Source organism: Convolutriloba macropyga, chromosome 10 (assembly GCF_964194025.1).
Source record: "Convolutriloba macropyga chromosome 10, txConMacr16.3, whole genome shotgun sequence".
In the NCBI taxonomy this organism is placed as follows: Eukaryota; Metazoa; Xenacoelomorpha; order Acoela; family Convolutidae; genus Convolutriloba; species Convolutriloba macropyga.
The window spans coordinates 30,716,642-30,734,394 of NC_134477.1; the positions used below are offsets into that span (position 1 = coordinate 30,716,642).

A 17,753-nucleotide genomic window follows, 5' to 3' on the forward strand; every position below is an offset into this window, starting at 1 on the left:
TTCAAAGTTCGACAACTTTGAAAAAGCTACCGCAAAGATCTTTTCATCAGCAACATATGTAGCAAGTATCCGAATGGATCTGCTGTCTCAGAAAAGAAACCGTCAACAAGTCCTCAGCTAATCTATAAACCGCGAAAAAAAGGACAAGCAAACCAACAATAAAGCGTCGGAGCTAACACAAATTCCGACTGCAACAAAATATCATATTTGCGAAAAAACGGATGGCAACCGAAAAGAAACAGTCATCCATGCACAACCGAAATGAAAAAGAGCTGAAATATTTGAATCCAAAACCTAAGCTGGACACATGAAAAAAAGCTTGGTTAAGAAGTATTTGTAATATATTTCTACGAGAAAATTGACACGGTTGTACTCCAATGGGTTGTTTAAGAAGGTTATGAAAAAGATTATGATGGTGTATATGAAGGTTAACTGTTATTCACTTTTACAGGACGGTAACTTGAACAATAATTAAATCTTGTCAAAACAACATAAGCTAAAATCTTCTAAATTAAAGTGCGCATGAATCGTCTCTATTAAATATCGGTTGCGTGTTCGTGTGTGAGTGAGTGTGTGTGTGTGTGTGTGTGTGTGTGTGTGTGTGTGTGTGTGTGTGTATGTGCATGTATGTGTTGTGTGTATTTGCACGTGTGTTTTGTGTGTGAGAGCGTTAGTGCGTGTGCGTGTGACCTTGTGTATATATGTGTGTGTATTTGTGTGTTTGTGTACGTATCTGCGCGGGTGTGTGCGTTTGTGTGTCTGTGTTTGAGCTTTTGTGCTTGTTTGTTGGTATGCGTGTGTTGCGTTGTTTTTGTCCCTGTGTTTTCTGGATTGTGGTTATGTTTTGTGAGAGTGTGTAAGTTTGCATTTATGTGTGTGTGTGAGACTGTGTATAAGTGTTTTGTGTATCTGTGTGTATGTGCGTGTGTTTCTGTGTACGTTTGCGTGTGTGTGTGTGTGTGTGGGGGGGGGGACTGTGCGAGAGCGTTAGTGCGCGTGCGAGTGCGTCTGTCTTTGCGTGTGTGTGTGTATGTGTTTGTATATGTGTGTGTGTGTGTGTATTTTTTGTGTGTGCGTCTGCACGTGCGTGGGTGTGTGCGTTGTGTTTTTTGTGTTTGTGTGTTTGTATGTGTGTGTGTGTTTGTGAGAAAGAGAGGCTTTGTGCGCGCGCGTGCGTGTGTGTGTATATGCGTGTATATGTGTGTATGTGTCTAAGTGTATGATACATGTGTTCTTGTGTGTGCGTGTGTGTATTTTATGAGTATTCGTGAGTGTATGTGGTGCGCGTGTGTGTGTGACTGTGTATATGTATTTTTTGTGTGTATGTGGGTGTATGCAGGGCGTGAGTGGGTGTGCGTGTATGTGCGTGTGAATGTTTGTTTGTATTTGCGCGTGTGGGTGTGTGTGACTGTGTGAGAGCATTTGTGCGTGTGCCTTTGACTTTGTGTATGTGTTTGTGTGTCTGTGTCTGAGCGTTCGTGCAGGTGTGTGTGTGTGTATTGTGAGTGTATATATTTGTGTGTATGGTACGTGTGTGCTTGTGTGTGTATCTTTGTGTGTTTGTGTATGTGTTTGCGTGTTTGTGTGTTTGTATGTGTTTGTAATTGTGCGTTTGCGTTCGCAGGTGCGTGTGTGTGTGTGCGCTGTGTGTGTGGGAGAGAGTGGGAGAGGCTTTGTGTGCGCGCGGGGGTGTATATGGGTGTATGTGTGTGTATGTGTGTGTTTGTGCGTGTGTGTGTGTATGTGTGTGTGTGTGTGTGTGTGTGTGTGTGTGAGCGTTTGTGCGCGTGCGTGTATGTCGTGAGTGATTGTGTGTGTGCATGTGGTGTGTTTGTGCGTGTAGGTGAAAGTTTATGTGTATTTTGCGTGTGTGTATGTGCGTGTGTGCATGGCGTGTGTTTGAGTGTGTGTGCCTGTGTGTTTGCGTGTACTTGTGTGTGCGCGACTGTCTGAGGGCATTAGTGTGTTTGTGTGACTTTTTGTATGTGTGTGTGTCTGTGTCTGAGTGTTTGTGCATGTGTGTATATGATGAGTGTTTTTGTGTGTATGTGTCTGTGTGTGTGGTACCTTTGTGAGTGTCTCTGTGTGAGCGTTTGTATTTGTTTGTGTTTTATGAGTGTATGCGTTTGCGTTTGTGCGTGTGTGGGTGTGACTGTTTATATGTGTTTCGTGTATGTGTGTGTACGTACGTACGTGATTGGGTGTGAAGGTATGCGTGTGTCTGTGTTTGTCTGTTTATGTGTGACTGTGTCTATTCGTTAGTGCGTATGCGTATGTCTTTGAGTGTGTGTGTCTGATCAGAGACAATTTCTAGCGCACACTAGTCTGATCAAAGGAGGTTTTCGAGCGCACACTAGTCTGATCAGAGAAGAGATCATCCATACATATGGTCTGGGACAACATTTCGAGCGCACTTTAGTCTGGACAATGGTCTGGAACTCGTCTGGACAACGGTCGGATACTTGTCTAATCAGAGGCTATTTCGGTCTGGAACCCGTCTGAGCAGAAGCGGCTTCGAGCGCATAATGAACTTCGAGCGCACATTAGTCTGATCAGAGGTCACTTCGGTCTGGGACGGTCTGATCAGAGGTCACACTTGTCTGGGACGGTCTGATCAGAGGCAATTTCGAGCGCGACCTCAACCTGGGTAGTTCGTGTGCGCCTGTCTTTGTGTGTAAGTGTGTGTGTGTGTGTGTGTGTGCGTTTGTGCGTTGTCAAGTGATTGTGTGTGTGTGTGGATGGCGAGGAAGGACCTCAAGCAATACTAACGCTCATTCTTTTGTTAATAGATTTTCTAAAAGCCCAGACCTCAAAAACAACCTTGCCCTGCTCAAACTGCTAGCTCCACTTCATCATTCAAAGAGACGAGTGATCAAACTCTGCAAGCCACCATTCCCGGATAGTTTTGCTCTGTTAGAAACAGTCTCAATGGGTATAATGAAATCATCTGGCTTTTACGTGTATCCACAGACACTGCAGAAGGCCTATTTTCATGAAACCAGGTTCATCGGTACCAATAATCCCTTCAGATTGGACATTTGCCCAGATGGTCTGATCTGTGTGCAACCCATATCTGGTACGAGAAAACAAAGATCCAAGCACTTTCGTAGCTCTAGTCAGGAAATCGTCGTTTTTAGCGTAAGAAAATCGTCGGTACGTTGGGTTCTAGTCAGAAAAAAATGACTAAAGCCCATATGTGTCCTCTTTCGGTTTGTTTGGTTTTGAAACGTAAGAAGTTGCGGATTGTTCAGTGTTAAACGAAATTGATTTGGTATGTTCGGTTTCTTAGATTCGGCATGTTTGGTTTCTTTGATTCGGCATGTTTGGTTGCTTAGATTCGGCATGTTCGGTTTTGAACTACAGGATTTCAAGAGACAATGACTTATAGACTTGTTTTCTCATGATCCTTGATATTAACAGTCAGTGATTGTGATTTGTTGCTTTCGAACAAAGTTTGAAGTAATTGTATACGTTTTGGTATTTTTGTAGGTGTAAAACACTCAACCGTGATGAATAGTTTCAATTCAATCAGACGATATAATAAGCAACATAATGCTATAAATCGACAAATCAACGTAATAAGATCGTAACGTATTAAACTTACGGCAAACATATGGACAAGTGGTTTTTAGACGGCAATTTTTGATGCTCTGTTGGCCGGTATTTTGTCTGATAACGAATCAGTTCAATGCCAGTCGCCATTTTGTACCAATGAATCCGAAAACCCGAAAATTACTGAGCCGAATCATGTCTTATTTGATAGGTCTTATGATTAGCTTTACTTGAAATTATGTTATTTGCACTTTTTCCGAGCTTTGAACGTAAATTGGACGCAATTCTATACGCAATTTAAATACTCGAATCTGATTGGCTAATAATCTCTCGCTTACATCTATTTAGTTACTAATATCCTCCGGCCCAGAAGAAGATGCTGGGAGAATGGGTACTAATTTTACAAGCGGGCAAACGAGGGATCCGGAGGACGTGCGCAATACGGCGGAGCGTGCGACGCTGTCTGAAACGTAACGGAGTTCAGTGATACGAGTAGTAGGGTAGTATCCCCTAGGATTGGTCTCCTCAACTACCCAAACCAAGTCACCAGTCTTTAGGTGTTGCTCGGCAGGCCTCTGCCATTTGGAACGTCGGTTCAGCGCCGGTACGTACTCTTTGATCCAACTTGACCAAATAGCGTTAGCGTAAGACTGTGCGCGGGCGTACCGTTTACGATGATCGAACTCGTCGACGCCAACAATTGACGGAATTGCTGTTGCTTGGTTACCGAGTAGGAAATGATTAGGTGTTATGGCGCCTAGGTCGGACGGGTCGGCGCTTACGGGCGTTAACGGGTATGCGTTAAGTGCGTGTTCGACGAGACAAAAAGTAGTGTTCAAAACTTCGTCCGTGAGGCAATGAGTACCGAGGATGGTGTAAAGTATTCGCTTAAAACTCCGTACCAGCCTCTCCCAGATGCCACCTTGGTGTGGCGCACTGGGCGGATTGAACCTCCAGTTAATGCCTTTGAGGGCAAGTTCCACGGCGAGTTGATGGCGTTCCACTTTTCGATGTTCTCGCGTAGTTCTTTTTCCGCACCAACAAAGTTAGTACCATTATCAGACCAAATAATGACCGGTGTACCCCGACGGGAGACAAACCGCTCCACTCCCATTACACTTGAACTGGCGTCCATAGACGGAACGATTTCAAAATGAACGGCACGGATAGTTAAGCATGTGAAGAGGAAACCCCACCTCTTCTCGGTAGTCCTATGTACAGTAACGTAAAACGGGCCGAAGTAGTCAACTCCGGTGTTCGTGAAGGGAGGAGACTGGTATGCGAGTCTTTCTACTGGGAAGTCAGCCATAATGGGTTGAATAGTGGCAGCGCGGAACATTCTGCACGTGACGCAGTTGGATTTATTTGAACGCAGTGAGGATCGTAACTTAAGGATGGTATAAAGTTCCTGTATTTTTGCCCTCAGGTAGTCAATACCTTGATGATGATGTTTAACGTGGGTGTGCCTGAGGAACAACTTTACAAATGCATGGCGTGCGTCAAGAATGATAGGATGTTTCACATCAAAGTCAATTTCGACCAACCACTTGATGCGGCCTGCCGATCGGATTAAACGATTTGGCCCAATAAAGGGAGAAAACTGGGCAATACGGCTACTCCGTTTAACGGGTTTGTTTTCGAGGAGTTCTTTTCTCTCCGCATTAAATGACTCCCCTGGACAAGATACTGGAGATGACGCTCGGCTTCGTCAAGCTCCGTGGGGTCTATGATGCTACCATCGGCATTACGGTAACATTCGTGAGAAGGTTACAAGTGGAGTGCGTACGCTGTTATCCGTAGCAACTTCTGATAAGAACTGTACTTATCGAAAGGGAATTAGTTGCGGGGGCGGTTCTTTAGTTGACTTGGTTACGGATGCGGCCAATAATGTTTTTGTTTCATCAGTTTCTTTAGTTACTATACCGAGTTTGATGTTATTAACTACTTCATTGCTTGGTTCGAACGGGAATTACTTGGTTCTTAAGAAATCTCGACCTCTCACCCAGCTACTTGATTGCAAAACCTCAGCAGACATACCATGAGTGCCGGCATCTGCTGCATTATCGGTTGAGGCAACATGGTTCCATTCGTCAACGCTAGTGTGTTCTAAAACCTCGCATACGCGGTTTGCAACAAATATTGGTTGCTTGCTTGTGGAGTTAAGCCACTATAAGACAGTAGTGCTATCGGTCCACATAAAAACTTTGCTAATATGCACAGTAGGTGCTCGACAGATGTCTTGTTTCAATCGAGCGGCCAGTAGCGCTGCCTGTAGTTCCAGCTTTGGAACAGCCATGACCTTCATAGGTGCTACGCGAGCTTTACCCAGGAGAAACGCAAGCGCCGTTTGGGGCCCACTCGAAGTTGTTACTCGGGCTCGGAGAAATGCAACGGCACTGAAGACTTCTTGTGAACTATCGCCGAACAAGTGCAGTTCTAGGTGTTCAAAATTTCCGGAAAAATAGCTTCTCGGTATAGTTTTTCGGCAAGCTTAGGTAGTTCTCCACTCCATTCGAGGAACCTTTTAACAGTGTCTTTTGGCAGTTCTTCATACCAGTGCTGCCCGTTGACACGCCAGATGTCCTTTAGTAACAATCGGGCACCAACAGTAAATGGTGCCACTAGGCCGATGGGATCAAATACCTTAGACACCAGGTTCAAAACCAAGCGTTGTGTTAAAGACTTAGCTACTGTACTGGAGGTACCCCGACTCACAACTAGAGTGTCATTGTTGTGATCCCATTTCAACCCAAGCACGTGCGAAGATTCCTACTTAAATGAGGCAAATACTTTTGGTTCGGTGGACTGAGGTGACCCATCAATTCGATCAGCCAGATTTGGTACATTGCTTACAAACTTAGTAAGCTTGAACCCACCGAGAAGGAAAAGATGCACCAACTCTTTCGATCTTTTGAGAGCCCTCTCAGGTGACTCCAACGAATCCAAGTAATCGTCCATGTAGAATTTTTCTAGGACGGCTTTGGCTGCTTACGGGTACTGAATGACATTATCTCGTGCCGTGCGTTGCAATGCATAGTTAGCGCATGTGGGCGAGTCCTTAGCCCCAAATATATGGCGCGTGTATTGATACACTACAACATTTGTTTTGGGGTCCTCCCGCCACAGAAAACGCAATGATGGCTGGTCACAGTCAGGGACACCCACTTGGAGGAACATGCCCTCGATATCTGCGGACACAGCGAATTGATGTTGACGGAACCTAAGTAGTACGTGGATTAGGTTTTGGAGCAGGTCGGGGCCAGTGAGCAAAGGTTTATTCAAAGAAGTACCGTGGAACTTTGCTGCACCATTTAATACCCTATGCACTTTCTCCGGTTTGTTCGGGTTGGTTACGGGATGATGTGGTAGGTACCACTCTTTATCCGACCGTTGCTCGACCTTGTGAGCATCATGGACTGTAATTAAGTAACCTTTTTCCAAGTATTCACGGATGGTATTAGCATAATTTTCTTTTAAAGATGTATCTCTCGAGAGCCGCTTTTCGAGAGACTTGAGTTGTACCAGTGACGAAAAGTAGTTATTCGAGAGCTGGATGTTGTCATCAGCCCATAGCATACCAACATCGTATCTTTGGCCGTTATGAATAGTTGTTGTTTCAAGTATTTCCTGCGCGCGAGCATCCGCTGCGGATCGTGGGTCAACCTGCTTGTACGCGCCGTACGATTCCATGTCAAACCAAGACTTAAACTGGCCAGCTAATTGATAATCCTGTTCGACATTGGCTTTGAAACACGTTGAGACCAAACTTGAACTTGACGGAAGTGGGCCGCTTAAAACCCAACCTATGGGCAAGCGAACAGCGAACGGTTAGCACTTCTCGTCGGCTGCAAAGTACTCTAACGGGCGGATGGCATGGTAGACATCCTGTCCAAGTATCATCTCGACGTTCCCGTAGCTATACTTTACTGGATCTAGGACGGCTAGATGTGGGTAAGTTTCTTGCATGGACTTAACGTCAATGATGTTGGAACCTACGTTTAATGTTTCCCTCATATAGGGACGCAGAGTGAATGCTTCGAAGTCTTGATCTTTATAAGTTGTCACGGTCAATTGAACCACCTTTGTGTCGATCAGTTCTTCCGTGTTTATACCCTTGACGGTCAGTTTTAATGCGGTACCCTGCAAACTGATCCTATCTGCGAGACTATCGGACACCCAAGAGTTAGTGCAAGCGGAATCGCATAAAACCAACGCCGTAGTACTAGTACCAGAAGAATTGGTAAGTTTCAATTCCGTGATCTGAAGGAGGCCTTTGACATCCGTCAAGGAAGACAAAGTGCTTGTTTTGCGTGGTTGCTGTTGACCGGTAGATGGCCTACTGGTACCTGTGTTTGACTTCGAAGTATTGATGTTGTTGTTTGTAGAGGGTTTAGCTGGAAAAACCTTTTCCGCTCCGTGAATTAAGTTGTTATGGGAGCTGTTGCAACCATCTTTCTTATACTTACGGGGACTTGGGCATTGCCTAAACATGAGTTTAACACGCAAACAAGAGAAACAGAGCTTTGCTTCAGCCACGACCTTGGCTCTCTGCGTGGGGGTCTTTTCTTTAAAGACACGGCATTCCCACAGCCGGTGGCTTCCTTTACATACAATGCAACTAGAGATTGATGTTAACGGAGAACTCTGTTACGGCTTAAGGTTACTCTTGAGCTGCGTATTTGCAGCAAATGCCTTTGAAGCAACTTTTGATGTTGTTACTGAGTTCTTCGTATCCTCAGTCCTTGCTTTAAATGCGGTATTCTTCATTAAACCGTGCGGTGCGGCCTTCTCTTTTAACCAGTCGTTGAAATCCAGAAGAGTAGGTTTCACCCAATGCTTTTTGTCAGTGAAAAGTGACCACGATTCCTTCATATTGGGTGGAAGCTTCTGTACGGCCGTGTTGAGAAGCGCAGCACTCTTTAAATCTGAATCGTATGAGAGCGATTTAAATACCCCGACAAGACTTGAAATGCACCCTGAATAGTTAATGATGTTGTCGCTATTGTGCATCTTTAATGGTGAAAAGCTGCTGAGTTTGTCCAAATGGGCACTTACGACCGCCTGTGGTTGGCCAAATTTACGTTATAAGGTCCTCAGTGCATCTTTGTACATTGCGCCGCAGTAAGCGAACTCAGTTATAGCTGGTTTAGCTTTACCAGTTACGAGGGTCTTAAGGTATGTCAATTTTACATCATTAGTTAGGGACTGAGAATCAATTGCGCTTTTAAATTGACCATACCATTCGTGCCAATGTAAGGGATCCCCATTGTATTGGGGCAACTTCCATTCGTTTAGCGGATCATTCCTTTTGCTAGTTAAGGCGTCAGTGAATGCCTTAATCAAGCTTGCATTTTCAGATGTTGGCGCTGGAGGCGTGAGATGCGGTGGGCCAGCCCAGCACAATGGTATCGGAGCGGTATGCCCGTATGTTGGATGTATAACCGGCGTAACAAAAGGTGGCGCGATGTTAGTAGTTGTACTAAAGGGATTAACAGGGATGCTGCAGTTAGCTGCGTGGTTGCTTTTAGGATTTTGTTGAGCATTCATTTGCAAGATGGGGTGGATGATGGTGGGGTTAGCTGTTCTTGGGGGTAGGTTCGGTTGAATGTTGTTAAATACGGTGGCATTATTTGTCGCCTGGTTTAGGTTTTTGGGGTTATTCTGAGGAAATCTCCACAAACTCCGATCAAGGTTACAATTCAGTGGAATTTTCGGTGCGTTAGGACACGGTAGCAGGCGGGCTTAAGGCGAATGGACAATGTTTTGTTTTGGAATGCGTGGGACGGGTAGGTAGGTTGTTGCGCTCGCTGGAATGGGCGACGGAATCATGGGAGGCTGAGGATTAAAAAATTGTTGAGGCGGGAATACGGGTGGCGGGTTCACGAGTCCTTTTAGAGATGGGGGGACATTATGCGGGGAATGGGCAATAGGGACTTGTGTTTGGTGTGGAATGTTACTTTGAGATGGATTCAGTAATTGCGGAATATGAGGCATCGACATGTGTAATTGACCAGGCACACTGGAGCTTTTCGGACCCAAGAACTGATTTACTTGTGGGTTTGTTGAAAAATCAGGTACAAAAATGGAGTTTGATGGTGCCATAACGGGTGTCGGTGGCCGGTGAGGTTGCATAGGTGGCTGAAGTGGTGGGAGTGCGACATTTTGTACGTCGACTGGTACTTGGTTCACTGGGTTCACCTTACCACTTCCTGAGGGACTGTGGGCCTGCTCGACCCTTTGATCAATGAGTGATTGCTGCAGTTGAGCCTGGATATATTCCCGATACAAAGCTTCCTGCTGGGCAACACTTGGCCGCATTGCAACTTGCAAATTGCAACTCCTGGCCGTGTGTACTGAGAAAGCATTTCAAGATGATGTAAGTGATTGGCAACATTACTTGTGTTTTCTGGAGGATTACTAGGGGCAGTATCTTTAACAGGAGGGTCGGCAGTTGCTGAACCAGGACGAGAAAAGTTTAACTCACTTGAATTACTTGCTGGAAACAAATTTACCCAATCCTGAACAAGTACCTGACTTCTATCCGATCTCCTATCTTTAAACAAATTCAGTTCACTTGAGTGGTGACTAAACAATGAATGATTATCCATTAATTCAGCCTCATCTAATTTAGCTGCGGCAACACGCTGGCGGTGACCTTCCTCCAATTCTTGAAGTGCCATCTGCTCCATTTGTATTTCAAGCTCCTTTTTTCTCATGACAATTTCGTGTTTCTGTTTAGCGAGGCGCATGGCAGCTTGTTCTTGTTTCTCGGCTTCTCCTCGTTTTAGTTTTGCCATGAGAAAATTATGTTTACGCTGGCTAGACATTGATGATGTTGTTTGGCGTGAACTTCTCCTAGACTGCCCTTGAGGGTTAACGCCCTAACATACGGTGTCTCGGTCAGCAACTGTGTCAATATAGCTTCTAGCCGCGAGCAAGAATTTATCATTGTTTTTAGTTACATCATTCAACCATTGCTCAAGGACAGGGTAAATTGAATATGGGTTCTCCGTTTTATTGGCCAAGTCAAATAGTTCTTCATTCTTCTGCACCAGTTTAACTGAAAGCAACCTTCAGCTTAGGAGTCAAGCGTTCAACTTTAACCCTCCTGTCTTGACGATCTATAGCATCTGTGATGTCCTTATGGATGTTACGTAACCCAGATTCTAGATTAGATCTTGCATTAAAGAGCTTTTTCAATTTCTCTTGCTGTTCAGCCATGATATTGAAATGGCTAATTTCTCAATGCAATGAAAGTAACTTCCAAACGAACACGTGTAGTGTGGGTTATACCGAACCCAAATGACGACGACTTGATAGACAAGACGTCGAAGAGCAGGGAAGAAGTTACCGAGTAACGAATTACTCGGCGAAAGTGAGTAGCAAAGTGGAGAGGGCGTCTAACGTGCTTGTAAGCAACGTGAGACTAAACAAGAAAACAGGCAACCCGCGAAAATGGACTGGGTGGACAAAGCACGACGAAACGGGAAACGAAGCGGACGGGGCGGGAAGGACAAGTGAACGGCGCACAACGAAACAGGAAACGGAACGGAACGGGCGAAAACGTGGTTAGAAAACGGGCAAAGCAACGGATGGGACGGAAACGCGGAACAAGCGACGCACGAAAAAACGGGAAAGGAGACCGACAGGACGGAGGCGTTGAACGAGTAGCGCGCAACGAAACGGAAAGAGATGAAAGAACGGGCGGGGGACGGTTAAGCAGCGAGCGGGAACGTCGGGAAGTACTATGCTAGCAGACCACAGCAACAAACTCAACCAAACAAACTAGCCGTAACTCCAGAACAATCTTAAGTCACACCCTAAGAAGGAGGAGAGATGCTACTGCAACAGACAAACTAGCACAAGCCATTATGGGGCTTAACATATGAAATTAACAAACTAATTTACGGCGAAAAGTAGTATACTAAAGGGATGAAAAGAGCAAGAAATTTACTAGCCGTAACTCCAGAATAAACTTAAGTTACACCCTTGCAATATTCAAACCTAAACAACCGATCAGCATACCAACAATATTAAACGAACTACTGCACAATTTAAGTAATATGCAGAGCTTTTGAAGCTGGAAAAGTTAAGAAACAATCTAGCCGTAACTCCGGAATAAACTTAAGTCACACCCTAGAAGGCAAAACCCTAAACCAACTAATATTCATACAGTTACGCGCAAACATACAGCAGCAAAAATCAATATACTACAACAGGGGGGCTAGTAAATTAGTAAAGTTGAAAATGTCCAGGAACCAACTAGCCGTAACACTAGAACAAACTTAAGTCACACCCTAGAAAGCAACAAGACCAAAACAACCAAACAGCATACTAGCATAATCAACATACTGCAACAAAAACACAACATACTTCATCATATATGACAACATACTACATCAAGCAAATAATTAGGTGGAGACACCCAACTGTACGCAAGAAAAAGAAACGGAATGATTGGATACGGAAACGAAATTTTGGGAGAGCGACGTTGATGAAAAATAAACGAAAATTGTGAATGGCGAAGTTAAGGAACGAAAAAGAAGCGGACGGTACGGTACGAAAACGAGATACGGAAAGAATATGATAACTTCATTTTTTTTGGGCCAGAGGTTGTGAATTTTTTCACACCTTTTCTCTGTATTGTTTCACTCAATTAACGAAACTTCGGTTGAAAATAATAATTTTGACGAAATTGTTAAAATTTTATGCCTTTGTTCAATTTTTTCAAAATTTCGGTCAATTTTTCTGCAAATCCGTGATTACGGAACGGTTATAAAGTAAATTGAACGGTATTATACTTGAAAGTATGGTTTATCAATATTCGGTTTTGATTTTCTAAAGTTTTTAGAATTGCATCGAAATTGACCAATTTTTTTAGAATATTGAACACTTTAGCATAATGTTTTCACTATATTCTCTATATCAGAGGTAATTTATTGATATACAAAACGATTTGATCACTTTTTACAAATTTTCTACAATTCGACCAAAAATGTTTTTTCGTCTCAAAAATTATGTTTATTGGGGGTTTGATGGTGACCGGTTATCTAAATAGCGGAATTCTTAAGATTTCCGCGTTGAAAATCGCGGAATTCTTAATTTAAGATTTCCGCGTTGAAAATCATGGAATTCTTTAAGATTTCCGCGTTGAAAATCACGGAATTCTTAATTTAAGATTTCCGCGTCGAAAAACACGGAATTCTTAATTTTTTGATCCGATACCGTTAATTTTTTGATAACCCAATATGTTTGATTGAAAAGTTAGGAAAATTAGGGGTTGGAGTTTGCCGTCTAAATCTAATATAAATATATCGCATTATGATATTCGAAAACAAAATTTAGAGGTTCTGTCTCACAGTTTTGCGGATTGTTTTTGTCACTGCTGGGCAACTGCTTGATAGGTCACACATCATCATCTGGCCCAATTCCAAAGTTTTTTGTCAGAAAAAGGTTGCGGTCGTTGATGGATACGTTATAGGAATTTAGTAGCAAAATCGGGTGTATGAGATGGGCATTGGCGTCATCAAGTTATTGCTCTCATGTCTCAGATTTAGAGCCTCAATCTCTGGCTGAATACCTTTTTAGAACATCCGGTTCCTTTCGATCCATGGCCGACGCGATCCCTCATTGAATGGTAAAATAAAAAATTCATAAATTAAATACTTGAAATCATAATAATGTTTAAGCGCCATTACAAGCGGTGCGAACTTTTCAAATGTCAGGTCTCGAAAGATGGACTCAATTAAACCCCATACTCGGGGACAAAGGTATTTATTTGATAGAGGTCACACAACTATTCGGCAAAAATTCCAGGATTCCGCTTAGGGCGCGGCATCAAAATGTAGATGTAAAACACTCAACCGTGATGAATAGTTTCAATTCAATCAGACGATATAATAAGCAACATAATGCTATAAATCGACAAATCAACGTAATAAGATCGTAACATATTAAGCTTACGGCAACCATATGGACAAGTGGTTTTTAGACGGCAATTTTTGATGCTCTGTTGGCCGGTATTTTGTCTGATAACGAATCAGTTCAATGCCAGTCGCCATTTTGTACCAATGAATCCAAAAACCCGAAAATTACTGAGCCGAATCATGTCTTATTTGATAGGTCTTATGAGTAGTTTTACTTGAAATTATGTCATTTGCACTTTTTCCGAGCTTTGGACGTAAATTGGACGCAATTCTATACGCAATTTGAATACTCGAATCTGATTGGCTAATAATCTCTCGCTTACATCTATTTAGTACTAATATCCGCCGGCCCAGAAGAAGATGCTGGGAGAATGGGTACTAATTTTACAAGCGGGCGAACGAGCGATCCGGAGGACGTGCGCAATACGGCGGAGCGTGCGACGCTGTCTGAACCGTAACGGAGTTCAGTGATACGAGCAGTAGGGTAGTATCCCCTAGGATTGGTCTCCTCAACTACCCAAACCAAGTCACCAGTCTTTAGGTGTTGCTCGGCAGGCGTCTCCCATTTGGAACGTCGGTTCAGCGGCGGAACGTACTCATTGATCCAACGTGACCAAATAGCGTTAGCGTACGACTGTGTGCGGGCGTACCGTTTACGATGATCGAACTCGTCGACGCCAACAATTGACGGAATTGCTGTTGCTCGGTCACCGAGTAGGAAATGATTAGGTGTTATGGCGCCTAGGTTGGACGGGTCGGTGCTTCTGCAAATTTCTAACGTTTGAGGTGCAACATACCGAACAAACCGGAAACACCGACGATTTATTACATAGAAAACAGAACATAGAAAACATACCGAACATCTATTTATGTTTTTCTTGTTCGGTCTTTTAGGCTAGCGCTGTAGGATCTGATTAAAGTCACTCACAAAATTTTTACAGGAGCTGGCTCAATTCTTGAAGGTTATAATTTAATCACATTGCAAATACATAAGATATTTGAACAGATGGAATTTCTTTGGACCGATGAAAAGTCTTGGGACTGATGTGAAAACCTTGGGACCAAGGAGCAAATATTGGGACCAATGAAAAACTTTAGAAGACTCCAATGCTCTCAAGATCTTATGGAGATTCGTAATATGATCATATGAGAATTAGCAAGATTGAACGATCGGCTAGAAAACAAATTAATTTGGTTTCAGTAAATGTTAAGTCGTCTGCAGCTAAGTTTTCATTAATGTTCCGACAATAAATATCAATTATGCAGCTAAATTATTATTTATACTCCTATAAAAGTTGTCAAAATCGAATGCAATTGCAGGTCCAACACAATGTAGAATGAATAACTGTTAAGAATGATGTTATGTTCAACCTTGGGTAAAAAATTTGATTTATTATTATAGGTCACTCTAATTTGTGTTACTTTGACGACGGGAGTCCTCTATACACTGCCTTGACATGCCAAGGGGAAGTATCAAGAGAACACTGTCTGTATGGAGTTTCCAGTTATTTCAAGAAAGAAGGGGTCAATCCAAATGAAACGTGTAATGGGGGAAGCTTCTTCACCCGAGCACTTCTCTTCTATGACTGGATATATAACACTATTGAATTGAACTGAACTGAAGAGAACCCAAGATGATTTCCTTGTACAATGTTTCTCAAATCTTATACTTCCAAATAATTAGCATGCATAATCACGCGCATCCTGGCAATACTCGGATCTCGACAAACAATGACTTGTTCATGATCAAAAGATTGGCCGAACTCGACTTTTGGTATTGCTCTCACTAGAACAAATCGATTGCTTGATCATATAACAAACAGTGTCCACCCATCTGATTGTATTGGAATCCAAAAATGAGTGATAACTAGTGCGCACTCAAAATTTTTGTGTTTTTGTCAAGAAATCTTGCTTCATTTCTCGAAGGACACGCCAAATCTCTGGCTGGAGACGCCTTCAGCTTGTTACTTTTTTTAAATATTTTCTATGTATGCTGTGTACTAGATCTTGATATTAAGCTAAGTTGCATTTGCTCTCCATGACAACTGGACATTTTGTGGCGGACTGTATAAAAAAGAAAGTGTAAACATTTTCAGTGTAATCAGAGAATACTAGAAAAAAGCTTGTTAAAACTTCAAAATTTCCCGCCATATTTAACACAGTAGTTCCAACCACAAATCTTAACCCAGGTTTAGGTGCAAGACCCTAGACTGCTCTGATCAGACCATTTACCAGATTTTGCCCTCTTATCGAATAATCGTGCGTCCCAAAGCCCTCTGATCAGACCGTAGTGCGACCCAAGAAACTGTGTGACCATAGTGCGACCCAAAATCCTTCTGATCAGACTATCGTTTGACCCAAATTTCTCGTGCGACTCTTGTGCAACCGAAAATTTTGTGCGCCTTTAGTGCGACCAACGCTCCCTCTGAGCAGACCATTTCCGAATACATGTTGTAATCCGGTGTTATTTGATTAAATTATTCAATTCAAACCTATATACTACTCAACTTAAAGTGTAATTATTTCGTATATCTTGATAAGGTTAGGACAAAACTAATTCGTAAAAATGCAAACAGAAAGACATTTTGAAATGCCTGCAACTTTTTTTTTGAGTCGTCAAAAACAGTGATAAAAAACTGCAGTCAAATAAATATTGTCAGTTAACGATCTGTGGTCAGATTTTGGAGCAACTTATGTCCCGACTTTGGTCTCTGATCAGACAGTAGTGTGACCATGATCCAGACTTTCGTGCGACCTATGATCAGACTATAGTGTGACTTTGCCCTCTGATCAGACCGTAGCGCGCCTCAAGCGTTTTCAAGACCATGTATTTTGGATCACACCACGCCACCAGTGTGCGACCCAAATGGTCTGATCACAGCCATCTAAGGTCGCGCACTTAAAATTGGGAAGCAAAAATAGCGCTTAAAGAGAACAAAATTTGCTGTACGGAGCTTTATGGTACCATGGTGTATAGAAGGGCACTCAAAACCGTCTGTCTTACCAAAAAAATTGCTGCACTGGTATAAAACGCTTCCTCTGCTTCGAAGGTTCTCAGCTTTGAATAAGCTTTGATGGCATCAGAACTAAATCGAAAGTGCAAAATGCAAAATTAGCAAAAACAATTACCGACTTTTTATGTTAACGTTAGATCTGTTAATTACAGTGTCTTTGAAATTGCAGTTGTGATTTGTTCCGAAAATGTTGCCAAAAAACTTTTGAAAACTGCTGACAGCTCCTGAAAACTGTATTTGCACAATTAACTCGCGCACATCATCGCAATACATGTATCAACCTAACTCAATCTCGAACCACAGAACTTCAGCTTACTCTTCTTCCATTGCTCAAAATTTCCTCTGGATATACACTACAGCAAGCACTTTCTTAGTGAAAATAATGGCATACTTATTTGTAATGACGTGTCGTCTTTTTAGACCATTTTTCAAAAACTCCCGGCATTTTAAATTTTTTTACATACTCTCTACAATTTCCTGAAAATTGACGCTTTTTCAATTTCTATTTCGATTTGCTTTTTTGGATTTAATACATCTTGCTCCTTTATTCGTCATCGTTTTTGACTTCTCTGTAGGTTACTTGAAAAAAATTTCATGAAATGTATGACTACCTTTAAAAATTAACCAAATCGTATATAGAAGGGGATAGAATTTATAAAGAAAAAATGGATTTAAGTTCCTCTGAAGCTGTGAACTTTTTATGAGAAATGGGAAGAACTATATTCCAAAACTAAGAAAAAAGTGCTAATTTAATGTAAATCTTGGAATTTATTTTAATGAGTAAAAAATGACTTTTTATCGTATTAGATATTTAGTTTGCAAAATTAATCTACAGCTTGAAGACCATTGATATTAATATGTCAGATTTTTATAGTAGTTATCAACTATATTGTATTTTTTATTTTTTTACTATCTAGTCTTAGTTATGTATTATGTGAAACGAATTACCTTGTCAGCAATTATACATATATATATATATATATATATATATTTTATATATATATATATATATATATATATATATATATATATATATATATATATATACTGTTCCGACCCCACTTGTTTTTTTCCCGACAAATTTGGCCGAGCGAAATATTCATCGTAGAGAAATGTGAGTGCTATCATTAAAAACCACGTCCACCGTAGAGTTCGAAACTAAAATTTTTTTTAAAATGAACCCAGCGGAGGAGGAAGCATTGATTATACTATTGCGAACAACAAGGAGTGAAATAGTGAATTGGGTGCAGTACGCGAATAC

At 42.1% G+C, this 17,753-nt stretch overlaps 1 protein-coding gene across 1 annotated transcript; it reads left to right on the plus strand.

Annotated features, from left to right (window-relative positions):
- Positions 1-2,727: 2,727 nt before the first annotated feature.
- LOC142348436 (uncharacterized) lies at positions 2,728-15,180 on the plus strand. Its single transcript, XM_075399794.1, has 2 exons — positions 2,728-3,076; positions 14,881-15,180. Exons 1-2 carry the CDS (start codon positions 2,929-2,931, stop codon positions 15,093-15,095), a joined length of 363 nt encoding a protein of 120 aa, XP_075255909.1. The 5' UTR covers positions 2,728-2,928; the 3' UTR covers positions 15,096-15,180.
- Positions 15,181-17,753: the final 2,573 nt, after the last annotated feature.

What these genes read in the sequence shown, in the direction of transcription:
- LOC142348436 (XM_075399794.1), top strand. Translation starts at nt 2,929, where the DNA reads ATGGGTATAATGAAATCATCTGGCTTTTACGTGTATCCACAGACACTG. An exon ending in CTGTGTGCAACCCATATCTG is followed by an intron (nt 3,077 to 14,880) that starts GTACGAGAAAAC and finishes TTATTATTATAG; the next exon opens with GTCACTCTAATTTGTGTTAC.